General features: G+C 37.0%; 1 protein-coding gene across 2 annotated transcripts in view; it reads right to left on the bottom strand.

Annotated features, from left to right (window-relative positions):
* LOC114656700 (scavenger receptor cysteine-rich domain-containing group B protein) overlaps nt 1-19,293 on the bottom strand; it is a 70,172-nt gene that overhangs the window by 50,792 nt on the left and 87 nt on the right. For both annotated transcript variants that reach the window (XM_028808328.2, XM_051930818.1), the window contains exons 1-3: nt 19,195-19,293; nt 11,494-11,703; nt 9,974-10,006 (exon numbers count right to left, since the gene is read on the bottom strand). The exon at nt 19,195-19,293 is cut by the window's right edge and continues 87 nt beyond it. In XM_028808328.2, the coding sequence (XP_028664161.1) occupies nt 9,974-10,006; nt 11,494-11,614 (154 nt within the window). In that variant the 5' untranslated portion in view covers nt 11,615-11,703; nt 19,195-19,293. The remainder of the gene's footprint in view (nt 1-9,973; nt 10,007-11,493; nt 11,704-19,194) is intronic.

Here is a 19,293-nt window from a genome sequence, read left to right as displayed (position 1 = left end):
TAGTCCACATAAAATGCTCACATAAATGTGAGTATCGAAATCAGTCCATTTAAACTACCAGATTATAAACTTAATATTATATAGGTAATACTATATCAATGGGTAAAATAGCAATAATCCTACATTTATTAAACTGTTATGTTATATTACTGGGGGAGAGGGGAGGCACCATTCACAGCTTAATTTAAAGCAGCAAAAATGCTAGAGCCGCCTGCCTACATCAGTGTATTTATTGACTTGAGCTATTTTTCTTTGTGGTATGTAAGCATATATCAAGTGATAGGAGAGGGAACGCTAAATGAAATAAAAAACTGGGCAAAACGTGGCCCTTAAAAGGATGGTTGGTTACCCAATGGACAAACCTAAGTCTCCCTGTTCAGCTAAACTTCATTTTCACCATTTTGCTTCACAGCTCTGCTGCTGTGAGTCCTCACGCCAGTCTTACTGGCACAACCTCATTCTACTCTACTGTGTCCACCGTGTCTACTGGGTCCGCTGCTCTTCTCAATCTACATGCTTCCATTAGGTCAGATTATCTCGGGACATAACGTGAGCTACCACAGCTATGCTGATGACACACAGCTGTATTTATCAATAGCACCTGATGACCCCAAATCTCTTGATTCGCTAACACAATGTCTAACCTGTATCTCAGAATGGATGAATAGTAACTTTCTCAAATTAAATAAAGAAAAAACCGAAATCTTAGTGATTGGCAATAATGGATATAATGAGGCTATTAGAAATAAACTGGATGCATTAGGATTAAAAGTCAAATCGGAGGTAAAAAGCTTAGGGGTAACCGTTGATTGTAATCTGAATTTTAAATCGCATATTAATAAGATCACTAGGACAGCATTTTTTCACCTAAGGAACATAGCAAAAGTTAGACCTCTTATATCATCGAAAGATGCAGAGAAATTAGTTCATGCGTTTGTCTTTAGTCGGCTAGATTACTGTAATGCACTCCTCTCAGGACTACCCAAAAAAGACATCAATCGTTTGCAGTTAGTGCAGAATGCAGCTGCTAGAATCCTTACCAGGAAAAGAAAATCCGAACACATTTCTCCAGTTTTGATGTCACTACACTGGTTACCTGTGTCATTCAGAATTGACTTTAAAATTCTGCTTATGGTTTATAAAGCTTTAAATAATCTCGCCCCGTCTTATATATCGGAATGTCTGACACCTTATATTCCAAATCGCAACCTCAGATCCTCAACTGAGTGTCTCCTTAGAATTCCAAGAGCAAAACTTAAAAGAAGTGGTGAGGCGGCCTTCTGCTGTTATGCACCTAAAATCTGGAATAGCCTGCCAGTAGGAATTCGCCGGGCTAATACAGTGGAGCACTTTAAAAAACTGCTGAAAACACATTATTTTAACATGGCCTTCTCATAACTTCACTGTAATTTAATCCTGACACTCTGTATATCCAATTCATTATAATAACTATTCATTCAAAATTTGTACTAACCCCTACTCTCTCTTCTGTTTCCTTTTCCGGTGTCCTATTGGTGGTGGCTTGTGCCACCACCATCTACCCAAAGCACCATGATGTTCCAACAATGATGGATGGATTAAAAGCCAGAAGTCTGTATAACCATCAGCATCAAGTGATTCCGTGAGAACCCTAACTACAAAGAGGACTATTTCATTTATGTTAGGTAGAATGCCCAAAGGGGACTGGGCGGTCTCGTGGCCTGGAACCCCTACAGATTTTATTTTTTTCTCCAGCCTTCTGGAGTTTTTTTTTGTTTTTTCTGTCCACCCTGGCCATCGGACCTTACTCCTTTTTATGTTAACTAAGGTTGTCTTATTTTAATTTCTTATTTGTCTTTTATTCTTCTTTTCTTCATTATGTAAAGCACTTTGAGCTACTTTTTGTATGAAAATGTGCTATATAAATAAATGTTGTTGTTGTTGTTGTTGTTGTGTGGATCGGGACTGTTTGGGAATCACACACCAAGACCCATGGATTTTTGAGAAACAGAACAAATTAACAGATGATTGACTGCTCTCTTTGCCACCTCATCCACCCTCCAGTGAGAAGTCTGCACAGCATGTTCCTGTCTTTTTTTCAGGTATGACGGTTTGCCAACATTACAATATTTTTTGTTTTGTGAAGCTTTTTGGTGTGCTTCATTTTTAGAAAGTTTTTGGAAATTGTCAGACCAACGCAAAAATATGCAGTGAGGAAGAAAGATGAATTTGAACAATTATTGATAATAAACTATCATTTAATTTCGAATGTTCAAAAGTATTATTTCAGAAAGAGTCACCAATGTTCAGTAACATTCTTCCTTCCTTATAATAAAAGTACATGAACAGGCTAAAAAGAAATGTTGGTATTTCAAATACTGTAATTTCAATTAATGGAGGGGGTATGCTAAGAAGTACTGATGAGAATCACTGGTTTAAAGAAATCCCACAGCATTTGATCACTTAGTCTGCTGTAGTTAAGCGTTTTCTGTAATTAATACATGAAATATCTAAAATCATGCACTGTGACAACTGTTAGCAGTGTCCAAGATTCAAGGTCATGATCCGCTTTGTATCATTAGGATTATATTACTGGGAACCCTGACCAGAAGGTACACCATTTTTAGGAACCTTGGTTTAAAAATGTTTGGAAACCCTTGGGATAGTGAATAGCTGTTTAATTTTAACATACACAATTCTCAAACTTGCATAATCCAAATAAACCTAAGAATTCATGGATTGCTGCACTGTTTTATTTCTGTGATAGACTCCATCTAGGGATGGTTCCTTCTTTGAGTCCAGTATTGCCAGGGTTGGCTCTTGCTCAAACATCTCTGAAATGGATTTAATAGATTCAACACTAAGTGGATGGAGGGAAGTGTATTATTTCTTAATAATTTACTTTTGGTCTTCTTTTCTTCATACACATGGGCCCTAATGTCTGTCTAAAATCAGTTTTAGTATGGGTTGCTCACATGCAGATGTAGACCCTTAGAAGTGAAATACAAAGTCAAGTCCCATATGCCATGAGGAGTAAATAAAATTGGATGCGTAACAGAGTAACATTAAGGTAATGAAGCTGAGATTTACTCCTTGTAATCAGAGGATACATTTAAATATGCTCACTGGACAGTTTCACTGTAAGCAGTGATGGCTGTAGTGGGATGCTTCTTGTTAAGGAACCAGACATTTGAAACTTAAAACTTAGCACTAATGTGGAGTGTAATCCTGACAAATAAACCATCATTTTTAGTTTAAAGAAATTTCCAATAAACGTACAATGGATTTTTTTTTTGTCACAAAGAATGTAACTTACCCATACAAGCCTTCTTTCCAAAACTCAAAATAATATATGTAGAAATAAATAAATTGTAAAAATCTTTTGTTTCCATCCATGACGGTAATGTCTTAAGGTGAACTAAAATCAGCTAGAGCTCCACATGTTGTGGGTTGTGACACAAAGGTGCCTCACTGCTCCAGAGAAATGGGTTCAACTCCTAGATAAGACTCTGTCTTTGTCTAGTTTTCAAGCTTTCTCCATTTCTGTTTTTTTATTTTTATATTCCTAGGTGCACTTGTTTCCTCTCACAAGCTAAAGACGTGCACAGTGCATTAACTGAACAGCTTAACCTCGCTCACCATGAGATAGTGTTGGTGTGTGCGTAAACCTGCCCTATAATGGACTCTTGTCCTGTGCAAGGTTCACTTCTGCCCTGAGCCCAGTGCTGCAAGAATTATGGTTCCCATGTCCCTGAATTACATCAGCTAGGTTCAATACCGGGTGAATTGTTGTGTTTTGAGGTTCACAGATAAGAAATCATGTGAACTGAAGAGCCCCATCATGATCTGAATGTTTATTTGAAATGACTCAAAGGCTTTACATTCAATGCAGGGGCATTGTGTGTACTGCCTTTTATATTTAGCATTTATTATCTTGTACATCTTTCATGCAAGCAATAATGGGAAATTCTCACAAGAATGCAATTTATTTTTTCCTGAACAATACGTGAAATAGGTCACTCTGTGTTGTAAGCCTCTAAGAGGGAATGCCCTCTTTATAGAGGAAAGTGATAGACTTTCAATCCTCCTAGGTAAACATGGGATTAAATTAAGTCTTTGAATAGTTTCAGTCAGGAAGAACACTCAGGCCATGTGTTCTTTTGCTTTTGAGATTTTTGCTTTTCTTCTGGAGCCGTGTTACTGGCAGTTCAACATTGGTAGTCTTCAGCTATTAAAGACTAGCACTTGCATCTAATTTGTATTGCATTATGATTAACCAATCATTGACTTTGTAAAGTTTGTAAAATCTTTCTGCATTCAAATAGATTTTTATCAGATACCCTGGCTTCATACTAGATCCTAGATGAACACAGCTGCCATTTAAAGTGATGTAGGGTAGGGTATCTACAGTCCTAAAGTATTGTTAGAGGAAAGTTGTGATGATAAAGCTCATCTAAAAAGTCTCTAGTTGTGTTTGAGTCTGTTCTTTGCTAGTAAGGCTATGTTCAGATTGCAGTTCAAAGTTACTCAATTCAGATTTTTAGCTAATATCCAACTTGTTGACTATTCAAATTCATTTTCCAAGCGATGCATGTCCACTATGTGCTTGTACAGAAATCTGTAATGTTACTTGTACATGTAAAATTCATTTAAATAAATCTGTCTGCCTGATGTGACTTAATAGATCACTATGAATACCAACAATATGCAAAATCATCTGTTCATGATGGTAAGGAACAAAAAGGTCTTAGCTATTCGAGATCGGTTGTCACTGCCAGATCTTTACATAAAAACCTGTGAACATGAGAAAGTAGGGACTGCTATGTGGAGGGCTTTGACGCAAAGCAGTAGCTGAACAATTCTGGAATATTAAGGGATATGTTTGATTACCCACATCAACACATGTATGCAGGATGCTTTTAAAAACATGTACATGATCTGCTCTGTTTTTATCCGAAAATGCATAGTAATTGGGCAGTATTGGCTGCTGGCAGAGTGCACCACACTCACCATTGATTTAATGCATGGCTAAATCAGGCTGCCCAGAGGAGATGACCTTCAGGATTTATCGTTGTAAAATATTAATACCTGGACAATTTTTTTTTCAAGCAAATAAAAGCAGGTCACATTCAATTCTCCTGTGCCAGCATTAAATTCAGTACAGGTGGTACCCCACAATTCGACCCTAATCCGTTGCTGGACTAGGGTCGAATTGTGAAACGGTCGAATTGCGAGACACCATTTCCCATACAAGTCTATGGGAATTCAATTAATTGGTTGCAGGGCCAAGAAAAAACCCCACTTAATTGTAGCAAAAAGATTCGAAGATTTTTGTGCGACGCACAGAGAGATAGAGGAGTTACACGAAAAGCTTCTGTCTACTTTAAATAAGGAGGGAATGATTAAAAACAGAAAAAGACAGAAAAGTCTAAGAAATGGAATGAATTTGCTGTCGTTACTAAGGCATGGCTGAAAGATGCAAATAGACTGCTAACACACACATCTGATGTACAGCTAGTTAATCAATTAGAAGAGATGCAATTACAAGAACGAGATCGTTCACCAACCAACTCACCACCAACTCAAAACCATGAGTTGTAGACCTACTTTTGTCCACAACTTTTTTTGCTCCCACAGAAACCTTTGCACCCAGAATCTGTTCCCTGTTTTTCCAAAAAGTTGACACAGTTGTCCTGGGAACACCATACTCCTTCGCAACATCCACGATTCTGGCACCTTTCTTAAGAGCAGCACAAAAACACTAGAAAAGTGGCTGAAGGGAGCAAAAACATGAGTCGACTCTCCCAGGACGGCGCGGACATGTTTTCTACATCGCATTTGACGTTTTGCGTCTCTCAACCTGCACGCTGCACAGAGCGCGTGCAGGTCAAATTGCGGGGCAGAGGTTGAATTGCGAGTCGACCTCCCAGCAAATTCGACCGTCGAATTACGGGACGGACGAATTGCGGGAGGTCGAATTGCGAGGTACCACCTGTATTGCATACCAACCATAGTGGTCTAAATCCAATTTTAAAAGTTGTGATAACATGTTTTTTGTTGTTCACACATCTCTAAAAAGATCGGGGGCCTCATGTATAAATCGTGCGTACGCACAGAAATGTTGCGTAAGAACGTTTCCACGTTCAAATCGCGATGTAGAAAACCTACACTTGGCATAAAGCCACGCACTTTTCCACGGTACCACATACCCTGTCGTGCGCAAGTTCTCCGTTCGGTTTTGCAGACTGGCGGCACCCAGCGTCAAAGTAGTGCTACTGTTCCTGTGTAGTTACCCTTTCTTAGATCCACATCCACGACGGCGGCTTTATCAAATATACTGAAATTAACCGCATATCATTCATAAATTTAATGCATCTGATTGTAATTAACCTGTAACAATATAATGATCCACAGAATGGTCAAACTATTCCAAATACCATAACTGCTTTAGCGTTTGCTTGCACCTTCTTCTTCTTCTGTCAGCTGCTCCCGTTAGGGTTTGCCACAGCGGATCATCTTTTTCTATATTACTCTCACTGCACCACTCAGAGTATTTATATCACTGTACCTGAGTGTGAATCACAGATCTACAGCGATCGGAAAAAGAATTATTGGTATACAGCACTCGCTGCCTCAGCCATTCGCTATTTGAACCGCTCTCATCCGACCAACGCTTCACAGCCTTTCCTGTTCGGACCTCGCGGTTCACAGTTTCATCCCAAGAACTATACACGCACTCAATCAGTCCATCAAGTGCTCCTTGTAGAACTGTTTGTACTTGCAAGTCACCGTGAGGTAATTGTACTTATCATACAGTTATAATATTGCAACCTGAGCCACTTTATAAAGCGCGTATTTACATATGATGACAATATCATTTTTATGATGAAATGCAGCAAAATATGTTGATTATATTATACAGATAAAACTTTAACTTTAACTACACGGTGCCGCAGTGCTAGCGAGCTTGAGCTTCGTTCACGGATTGTTCCTGCCCCGCGCTGTATTCATACTGTGGCTGGCGTGACACTGGAAGGATAGATGGATAGAATAATTAACCATTACGAAGATATTTTGATGTTTCTTAAAAGTTTTGAAGAATCGGTGTTCTAAGCTTACAGATGGCTTAATGTCAATTACAGAGCTGATGGTGTGGCGATTGGGTAGTTGGAGAAAGAAAAGTAAGGACAGGAATTGGGGGTTACTACGTTTGAAAAAGACAGTACTTCTGTAATAAAGCATTTCATTGAAGGTCACGCATGGCTCAGCAAGCATCTTGTGTAAGACATGAACAATCACTGTGCCACCGTGTTCCCATGTTTAATAACATGCTTTAACTTATATCATCATGAAAATTATATCACGTATACTTCTCAGTATTTTAATTATTCAGAGAGCTCTAATATTACGAACGTAATGAATTCTGTGTCCTGTCGGAGGAAGAGCACGTAGTGATTCAGACACATAGAGCACATATAAGATCAAATACACAACAAAGCATTTAACATGCTACCTTAGTTACGATGGGATTTGAGAAACTAGTAAATTAAACGATTTTAAGATGAAGTTTATGATGTTCTACTTTAATGACAAAATAAATTACGTGATTAAAGTGGAAATTTTGAGATTAAAGTTGACATTTCGTGCTTTTTTCAAATTGTGTGCCTTTTTTTTCACTGTACCCTAATAAGCTTTCATATGACACTCAGATGGTGGACTACGAGTTTAATATATGACATCTTCTTTTTTATTTCGGGCACTGTGCGACTTTGTGAACTTGAGCTTTCGAGTTTCTCCGACACGCTATGTCACTCGATCAACTTCCTTTTGTTGCTCATATAACTGTTTAAACCAACAAATAGTACGTTTTTCTTTGCCTCCATTTGGTATTCGCTGAAATTCTTCTATTTTTCCTCGTACTTTTGCCATTGCCTTTTCACAGAACGCTGGGCTTAAGGGCTATTTATATTGATTTGCATATTCAAAGAAGCGTAATTCTGGGAGGAGTTGGGGCGGGACAGCAGGCGCGTGCACATGCGTTTATTTCCATGCTGAATGGGATTTATATAGCGGAAGAACGCGGAAGTTGGCGAACGCACAGATTCCTGCATCTGGATTTTTCTGTGCGTAAGCACATTTCAGCTTTTGTGCTTACGTCATGTTATAGTGCGAATTCTACGCACGGCGTTATGCATGAGGCCCCAGATCTCTGTTGCATTAGTAAAAAAAATAGAAATGAGCAGAACTGTGAATGTATAGTAACTTTAAAAAGGTATATTTGTATTTAACACATTGACCTAACAGGCACATTATTTCTTCCACAGCCAAAATGATCATCTGCTTCCTAGGTCATCCTGCTGTCAATCTGATCTTCCATATTACTATCAACTCAGCATCACTGCCTGCATATTCACATCACTTATTCCACTTCACACCACTCACTTTTAGGTTAGAAGTAACACCATCCATACTCAATTTCCCCAACTCCTAAAGCTGATGCAAGGTAGGATCCTTCCAGGGACTCCTCTGCAGCAATGCAGGATGAACTTAAGGAGCAGAGAACTGCTTTCAGAAATCACGAAGGTAAGCTGCCTTTATTGCCACCTACAGCAACCCTCTTTCCATGCTCTGCACAGGCTCCTTTTAAGGCCCACTTCTCTAGGTGGCTTCACGCTATCTGATGTCCACAGACACCTGAGTATATGTTTCATTTAGGTCCGCGGACGTTACACAGCAGTCCTCTGCTGCTGAATCTTTCAATACCAATGACTAATCTCAAGATTTAAGCAATAAATGTTGTCAGTGGCAGGCAAGGTATGTGTATGAAGGATGGCCTAAGATGAATTGGTGCTCCATCCTGTGTGGATTCCTCCTTATTGGATTTAAACACTTGAATGGATACTAGTCATAGGCTTGTTTTATTCTAATGAATTTGCACTTTTGACTTTGCAGTGTAAGCGTTGTTTAATTTTGTAAATTCATTTGAAAAGTCTTGTAAAGCATTTTGTACTTATTTTCATTATGCAAAGTAAGCCTAAAGATTAATTAAAGAGGCAGTACATTGGTGCCTTACAGATCCAAGGGCATGGGTTCCCAACCCAAGCACTACCTATGCAGAATTCCTTCCAGGCATCCATGTAAGCTTTTATAAAGAGACTGTAGCTTTCTACTGCTTCCCAAAGAATGTAGGCAGTTTAGTCTAGCTAAACTGTTCTAGTCCTAGAAGAACCTGGGGGAATCAGAACAACATTTTTCTAAAATACCTTTTTGGTCATAAGATGTAACAAATTAATTCACTTTTATAAAGAATGTATACATAACTGCTGTGTTTCTTGGGTATAGGAAAAATTCAAGAGTGACATAAGTCTGAATGGCAAGAGACAGAAGAGATTCTTTTGGTTAAAAGGGTGTCTACTTCTTCTAATCATCTCAAGATGTTTTCTTAATTGTTGTGTATATTATTCAAGTATCTACTAAAGAAAAGTGCATACTACAAACAGCATTGCTTAATATCTGTATTGTTTACCTTCCAGGTTATCTGAAGGAAGGAAAATTGTTAAATAAGTAGATAAGATTAAAATGTTTAGTCCTCTCCACATGTTTTGGTGGCTTCACAAGTCTGTCCACCATCCTTTTCTTACTTTTATGCTGTATCTGACATCTAGTCATGTCTCAATATACTGGCATTTATTACCTGACAAAAACTCTCCCTCAGAGCATGTGATACTCGTCAAGATGAATTTGCTAGAAACTGAACAAAAATTGCACATTTTTTTTCTGAAAAGGTAAACCCATATACCAACATGGTAAAGGACATTGTGCACAAACACAGAAAATCTCTATCATGTAAAAATTATGAAACATTTGTGTTGTAAATCCATGACTGTTCCACAATCAATGGTTTGACAGCCATCTTTCTCAGTTCTATAATACAGATATCCTTCTAAGCAGTAACAGCAAAAAAATATATATACATATATAAAAAAGAACTGACCTTGGGTTTCTCTTTTTAGTAGACTGTGATGCCCTAAAAAATAAAAGAAAATCATTACACTTTTCTCGGAGACACTTTAATGTCCCACGAGACAAGGCAGTGAGACAAAAGGACAGCTGCTGCACAGGCTTTTAAATGATCGACGCGCAGCGCAACAAGCAGAACATGCAGCTCGGCAGCAGCTGATCCGACCACATCTCCTTAGCGTGCGTTCAGCCCCCCTTTCACAACGCGAGCAGCAGAGATGCGAAGTGGCTGGCACACAGTGCACCCCTGGGCAAGGGGGTGGGTGAGCGAAGTGAACAGGCTGTGCCCCCTAGTTTATAAAAAGTTAATAATGAAGAAGTACTAAACAGATTTAAAAGACAAATTAAAAATATGTCCTTAAGTCATGTGTGATAGATTACCCAGTGACTGTGAATTAGTGTAAGTATGTATGGGTCTGTTGTGAGATACAATGTTGTTCTGACGAGGATTGGTTCATGTCTTGTCCCCAGTGATGCTATAAATAGTTCTCACTCTTTTCACAAATGTGTTGAAAGAGGTTCTACTGTGAGAAGCACATTTGAGGAGAGCATGAAAAGGAGCTGAGCCTTCTGAAAGAAGTATATTACTTCCTTAATGACCACTCTGCTTTAAACAACTAGCCCCACCCAAAGTTCTCAAAGAATGGAGCTCCTTACATTTTATTAGAGTCTTATATGATTCCTCTGGCGATCCAGTTTTCTGACAGAGAGAGAGTGAACAGAAAAGAATGGCTGAGTGGACTGCAAGGATCAACACAATGCACAAGAGCTGATGTTTTCAAAAGAAAGCTTCCACCAATGCCAGTTTAGTTAGTGAAAAGGCTAACCCATGCCACTAAACAAAAAATGGGGAGAAGAGATGACAGTGTCCAAGAGCTCCACTGCAACACAGCCCACGGTGCTGACTAGACAAAGGGGATCAGAATACAGATGTATGTACAGAGTAATAGATGTAGGTACAAAGGTGCAAAGGCAAGGTAAATATATAATTAAATTTAACTTACTTGAAGTTAGACTAATTAGCAGTTCTCTATTTGGCAGATTCAAAATGGTTCATGTGTACAGAGCATATAATATTATGGCCATTTTATCTATAAGTTTTAATGGAGAATTAAAATTTGCACTATTAGTATTTTTGAGACTCTGCAGATATGAGGTGCAAGTGAGTGAGGAGTTCTTTATCAGCAATTAATTAGACTATGTATTTAGTATATAAAAATGCTGTTAATTTATTTTGATTGTATAGCTCTCTATTTTCCATGCTTGAAAAGGATTGTGAAGGACTCAGATTTTGTGAAATGGAAAACAAAAGAGACATCAACCATCTCAAAAAGATTCAGATTAGGTTAGACAGGCACAGTGAAACCCATAAATGTAGGAGCAGGCTGAATTTGTACTTTTATTTTATTTTGCATTTTACTTAATTTATCTTTAGAAATTATTGCTATTTCTAAATGTGTTATTTTGAATAATTATTTAAAATGCATAGCTTACCAAATTGAACATGAATTCCCATCAAAATCAACAGAAGCAGAGTTGTAAGAAATATTGCAACTAGCCAGAGAACCAGCCTCCATGACCCATGCAGATTGTCCAACCTGCTAGTTATTTTCATGTCCTCTTCAAAAACCTGTTTTCAGGCTCTTCCAGGAAGAAAAGTGTTTTTCTTCCAGTAGAATCTCTACAGACGCTCTGTTTCTACTCCTGCAAGACATAAGACCTTGAGTTTTGAGTCTTAAATACAGTAGGACAAATGCAATTCTATAGGAGTAACATGATTTATGTAGCTGAAGGAATGAATGTTCAACTAGAGAGGGTACTTGATTACCAGACTGTTGTGATTTTCACTTTATAATTTGAAGGTTTTCTTTGTTGATATCGAGCATGAAACCTCTAAGGTAAAGATCCGGGCTGAAAAAAGATTTGACCATATAGTACAAATAGATAGGTGTACAGATCAAATGCTACTTGTCTCCTACTAACGCCCCACAACAGTCCGGGTTGTAACACTGACTATAACAGAAGAAAGCTTATTATCTTATTAGTATAATCGAGTTACTGCCAGTGATTCTTCTTCATTATATCATAGTTTGCAGAAGCTATAGTTAAAACCTCTATAAATTGAAAATCATGAATTATTTGGTTGTTTTGACACAGTCTCACAGTGTTATGGTACAGGGACTAGTTTTTCCAAGTCTAAATAATATCAGCCCACACTCTTTTGTGAGTGTGCAGTACATCTTTAAAAGAATATAACGTCACTGTGAATCATTACTTCCTGAGGGCCGAAGAGCTATAATCTATATGCAAAAATACTGTGTAATAATCAGTGGTTCCTGTTAGTTCTCCTTTTTGGAAATCCACTGATGTTTTACTCAGGTACTAAGGAATAAAAAATACATCAGCTATGCAAAATGCTATCAGCTAGAATGTGCTTATCTTAAGTAAAAGAATCACATCTTAAATGGATACACAAGCTACGTTTCCATTAACCTCCTTCATGCACACTTTGAAACTGTGAAACAAAAAAACGGTAATGTAAACACGTGAATTTAGAAAAAAAACTCAAAATTTGCATAAACGTTTATATACTCACTTAAGGTGGTTTTTCAGGCAACTTGAAAATAATTCACAAAACAGCAATAATTCACAAAATTGCAATGGAAACACTTTTTTTTCACATTTAGGTCACATGACAGGATGTAAAGCGTTAATCCATCCTCAACGACCACCTGCAGAACAACAGATGTCCTGCCTTCCCTGTTAACATAATCCCGACACCCGTCACTTGGTGCAGGAATAATATGTGAACCGTCAACTGCACCATTTTGTGTGCCTCGTAATTATGCTGTGAAATCTTTCGTGCCTCTACCACATCAGGTAAAGTGATGTATTGCCTCACTAGTTTAGAGCATATGGCCTGACACACCCCATTTACACACCTGTGAACAATGGTTTGGCTCACACCAAAAGTCTCGGCAACAACCCTGTACTCCACACAGGTAGCTATTTTATAAAGTGCAATGGTTATGCACTTCTCGATCCTAACACAGGGTCACAGGGGTCTGCTGGAGCCTATCCCAGCCAACACAGGGCGCAAGGCAGAAACAAACCCTAGGCAGGGTGCCAGCCCACCGCAAGGCACACACACACACCAGGGACAATTTAGGATCGCCAATGCACCTATCCTGCATGTCTTTGGACTGTGGGAGGAAATCGGAGCACCTGGAGGAAACCCACGCCGACACGGGGAGAACATGCAAACTCCACGCAGGGAGAACCCGGGAAGCGAACCCAGGTCTCCTTACTGTGAAGCAGCAGCACTACCACTGCACCACTCAAGCAGAAAATCAATCATTCCTTATTTTCATGCACAAATGGGACAAAATAGCTCCAGAGAATAACAAGGTAGACATCATAGTAAAGAGTGTGTTGTGCTGTAAATCACGCAAAGGTTCTGTCATCAAATGAGAATCTAAAACATGTAATTGAATGTATAGATGAAGCAAATGGCATAAAGAATTAATATACAGCACAGTAGAGTTGACATGAGTGTGGTAGGCACTATTATAAAAATTATAATAAAGGAATAGCAGGTCTAAAATATAACAAAGAAAACGAGCGGGCTTGTAGGACAGTGATGGACTTTATGACGAACAGAGTGCCATAAATAGTTCCAGAGAAAGGATAAATATGGTCATTGACCTAGGACTAAAATAGCTGCAAAGAGTTAGGCCATATCAACCCAGGACAAGGGCTGAAAAGAATTGCTATTTTGATAGAAATGTATATGCCATCAAAATATCTTCCTGAAGAAAATAATCCTAAGAAACATTAGAGGACTGTAGTAGATAACAAATACGGATCTCTGCCAAGACATTGCTAGGTGCCTCTCATTTTCTCATCATCAAATGGAGAAGCTAGACATGAACTTGGGGGCGTCAAGTCAGAAAGCACCAGCGTACCCAAATTGAGGAAAAATAAATATCTCTTCCATAATGAACAAGCAGGTTCTAATTGTAATTAAGAGGTACGGTATCTTGTTACACAGCGGGTTCAGTCTCTCTTTTCAGGCTTGCTGCCCCTCACTACAGCAGGATATGGCTTATTCATTTTTGTTAAGGAGTCATTCCCAAATGTGTCCACATTGTTTTACCCTTATTTTTTGTATTTTGAAAGAATATGTCTTATCACCAGACCAGTACACTTTTAAAGTACTTTCCTAAGATTTAACCTTAGAAGCAGCAGTAGTCTAATTGAATATACATTTAGTGGCACTTTATTTTCTTTTACTATTTTTATTCACCTTTTAAGTGTGGAACTGTACCTGTACCTTCACACTCTGTAATTAAAGCTGTGCCAGTTTATTAAAATGGTATTAATAATAGATTTGTTCAGTCTTCATGTCTGGTTTATACTTCCAACTAAATTCACAATTTTAAACTTTGCGGTGAACCCCAGTATGTTCTTTTTTTAGCTTGTTCTGTGTTTTCCATTCTTTTGCATACTGTCTCCTACGAAATCCCTCCATCCATTCGTCCATTGTTCAATTATAGGGTCACATGGATTCATTAAATTTAGTCTTTATAATTTATATACAAGTGCAAGCTGACATGGCTGTTTGTGGGAAGTAAGCACCTTGCCATAGATAGATAGATAGATAGATAGATAGATAGATAGATAGATAGATAGATAGATAGATAGATAGATAGATAGATAGATAGATAGATAGATAGATAGATAGATAGATAGATAGATAGATAGATAGATAGATAGATAGATAGATAGATAGATAGATAGATAGATAGATAGATAGATACTTTATTAATCCCAAGGGGAAATTCACAAATGAGTGCTGTTGTGACAGATCCAAAGCTAATATCTACCTTATCTACACCAACATGCTTCCATCTCTCCCAGCATTTTCATGTGATGAGCTGCTGGCAAGGATTTTACTCTGTCTGTGTGAAACTCTCACACAGCATCCTTCAGGCTTAACTTTCCCTGCTGAAGCAGTGCCTCTATTCAAATGCATTCATCTTTGAATGAGGATTGAGGCTCAGTGTAAACAGTTTGGTATTTGGAGAATGATTTAACCGTATGTAATACACATTTTAATCAGACTTATTATTTAAATCCAAGATTTGACACCCTTTCCACTGTAATGTACTTGCTTTGATTGGCATTCCGTAAAGTGTCATGAACGTGAGATGTGCTGCTGCCTTTTCAACTTCTGGTTTTGCCTTTTGATTAACACAGCTGGAATAGGCTCAGATCCTTTAGATTAAACCAGTTTGATCATGAGAGGTGTAATGGCGAATAAGCAGATTGATAGTAATCGTAATTGTAATGCTTTAAGATTTACTTCTGCTGAACAGTGTTATTCCATATGTATGAGCTGTCACTTTTGAATGACAGTATATAAAACAGACAAAATTCTAAATTAAAGGCAAACTACAATTTTTGACAAGTTAAGTTTCATGATTAATATTATGCTAACTCAAAAGATCCCCTTGGTGGCTTTAAAAATCTATTTTCTATTTACCTTTTTTTGGCTTGCTGTATTGTGGATGCAAATAAATAAGCACATAATGTAGGGGGTCCCCTTTAGAATTCCCATTTTTGCTTTGTGCCCATCCCACCATATCCTATCATCTATGGGGAAAGAGAGAAAGCTTTAGATTCATGAAAAATTTCAATCTCCGGTTTTCTATGGATCTCGATGTTTTAGGGTCCCCTGATACTGAAAACATCGATATCTCGATGATAGCTGTGTGTCTGTCTATGTGTCACAGTTTCTTGAGGGCGGTCTAGAGCTAAAACAGCTGGACAGAAAAATACCAAACTCAGCATTTAAGCCTGTTATGAGATGACGATATGCTGATTAATTTTTGAGCCAAATCGTGAAAGAGAAAGAAGCACTCTAGAGGAACCTTCAAATACCGTAATTCTGCAATTAATTATGAATTCTTCTTGTCAGTTGCTATCGTAATGACCTATTTTATGATCAGAAAGATCAGCATCAGAGTGGTAGATAATTATTGAAATGTCTTAGAATAGTTTGTGTAACTTGGCTCCTAGGGTAGAAAGCATATTGATTCTCGTGTCTGAATTTTTTATGTTATGTTCATTGTAAGAAATTGTTGCAGTTTCTGCTCAGCTGTGAGAGATGGAGTACAAAATTGTAACTGGCTACTTTTATTTGTATTTGTCCAGTTAAAATATTTGTCCACAAGCAAGTACATCTATTCAGATCTATTTCTTTTAACCACACTTTATAAATATGTCAAAATCCCGAACATCACTTCAAGTATACTAGAGTTATTAACCATTAGATATCTATATTGTAAATTGTAACAATGTGAACAAGCAAACCATAGAGAACCATTTTTCTCTTATTTGTTGTCTGTATTTTGGCTATTTGGCCTTTTTTGTCTTTCAGGGCCATTATGTCTCCCACTGTAGAATCTCCTTACGGAGAGCCATGACAAAACAGTAAGGCTGAGCTACATGCATGAAGGGGCTCACGAGTCTATACATCACACACTTCAAGAGAAGTCTGAAAATGGAAGTAACATGTTCTCATTCTTGTGTGCATTGATGGTTGTTGGTTAGGAGCACACGCTGATATAGCGCATTGCCACACCCAGATTAGGGTCCTGCGTGCAGCATGTAACAGGTGACTCCTCAGCACCACACTACACTAGTTCAGATGGAGTGGAACAGTGTGAGGTTTTTTATGGTGGATGGTGGTCTAGTTATTACTAAATGGATTCACTTACAAAGACATCTAAAAATATATGGGGGTGGGCAAATTAAAGAAATAAAAGCCTGCAAACTTACTGCTTTAGGAATAGAGACCAAGCTAAAGACATCTATACAAAACAGGTGTCTTAATGGGATGTAAAACAACAGGCAAATGGAGAGTAAAATGGCTTTGCTTTTTAAGCAGGAAAAAAAAGAGAACTTACTTTTCCTTAAAAAAGGGATGAAAATGATCTTTTTTGAATACATGCTTAAGGTTGAATTAGGGAACATGATAATGTACTTTGCAAACTGTGTTGATATGCTGTGCTCATATTTTTGAAATCTGCTAGCATAGTTTATACTACACTAAATAAATGTCTACATATGGTAAATGTTGTAAAAACTTTGAACTTAGGGATTTATTCAAAATAAAATCATACATAAAGACATATTCCCTGTTCAAATATTGCTTATTTTCTCCTCTTAACTTTAAGTACCAATATATGCTGTAACTGATTTATCCCATTGACGACAGATAAATCTTTCAGCTATTATGTCACAGAGGCAAACATCTGCCTAAAATCTGCTTGTGAAAACTGAATAATAATGTAAAAGTCTGCTGTAATAAGTGAAATGGAAACAGAGTCACAAGAAGGGTGGACGTCACCCACCTCACTTCTCTGGAACCAAACATAACATGTTACATACAAATATTAAAACAAGTAGACTGAATCTCCTAATATGTGCTGTGGTAGAACATAAATAATATAAAATGTGTTTTCAGGACTTATTTAAGTATTATAGATTCTTACAGCGAAGCCCAAACAAGGAACACAATTAAGAACTGAAATATTGCAGACTGTCCAGCTGGGCCATCATATTTGAGAATTAAGTTAACAAACCACTTGAAACCTTGCAGACAAATAGTTTAGTTATGAAGGATGAAAAATAATCTAGTCCCTAATGTTATGTTTTTCAATACTCCATTCATGCAGGATGTAGTGAGAATCCATGGGGAATAATGTTGCCTTTTGTATTCTTGAGGATACACTCCCTCTTCATTCTCAATGCACTGAGAATAGCTGAAAGATCTCAGCCCTACAAATATCCCCAAAAGTCAGAGATAACCAAAAGAATAACACTTTATTAAAAAGCAGAGGAATTTTAACTTGTATGAAGTCCACCCCTATGTTTGCGACTGACTAGTGTGCTTATTGTGTTATCTGGCAGACACAGATATTTAATTCTATTTCATATTAGAAGGAGTTAAAAACACTATGTGCCATGAAAAATTACTTACTGTGATTTATTTGTGCATATTTCTGCACTTAAATGAACACAAGGGGCAATCAGAACTTGTGGCTGTTATTACTTTAAATGGATCAATGTTGCATTTCTTTATAAACTGAAAGACAGGAAAATTATAAATAATAAAATATATTCTACCTTTTACTTCTTCTTTAGACTGTGGTTACATATGTTATATTAAGACTGCATGTATGTGCATATTTTTGTGCATATTATGTACATACAGGCATAAAGACAACCACTGATGAGATGGCAATCTATCCTTATCTCTCCCTCATACGCTCTCTGTTTTCATATATTTTGTATATATTATTATATATATAATATATATATTTATTTATATATATATATGTATATATATTTGTGCCTGAAGTTGGACTGTCATCTTGTTAATGGTTAGTGCCTATCTTGAGCCTAAAAATACCAGGAGAGCATCCAGTGCCAGTAACCACGGACAGGTTGTTATATACATATTCAGTAATTTTAAAATATGTCTGTGTGCCTATTTCATAACACACACAACATATACAGTGTTAATTTATAGACAGGTATATATACAGTATATATAAATATACAGATTTATTGGGGACATTTACAACAATATTAAAGATATGGTAAGAAAAGAGCAGATATAAACAAGAACCCATATAAAGCAATGTATTTCACAATGCATCATGCTTTCATATCCAATAAAAATAAGACTTCATCTAGTTACCCTTGTAACAGAGCTTTTAAAATATCACTTGCATTTAATAATTGTTTATTTATTTAGTGAAGCATATATTAAATAGTAAACATAAAATTATTTTCTTTTAAATTAGAACAGTAAATTAGAAATTACATTGTAAGCAAAAAATAAATTAAACCAATACTTTCATATTCTATCATTTTTTAAAACATGAATATAAAAAACTCATATCTAGTTAGTTAAAAGCAAAGGTTAATTTAATGTTATTTATTATGAATACAGTTGTTGCATCTATTTATTGTTACTTGCTTAGTGAGCTGTTCTATTTTTCTTATATGCCTCAAGGTCTATATATATATATATATATATGTATATATATATATATATATATATATATAAATTATATATATAAATATATAATTTTTTTTAAACTGCTTAGGAATAAAACTTACCTGATAATAAGTGCCTTTTCCAAGACAAAAATCCACACTTGGTATAGCTGGCTTTGTGTTTCCCTTGAAATGTTCCTTTACATACATGTGCTAGTTTTC

Source organism: Erpetoichthys calabaricus, chromosome 8, assembly GCF_900747795.2.
Source record: "Erpetoichthys calabaricus chromosome 8, fErpCal1.3, whole genome shotgun sequence".
NCBI classification, from domain to species: Eukaryota; Metazoa; Chordata; class Cladistia; order Polypteriformes; family Polypteridae; genus Erpetoichthys; species Erpetoichthys calabaricus.
Note: the sequence above shows the minus strand (reverse complement) of the source record. Positions and strands in the feature narration are given on the sequence as shown.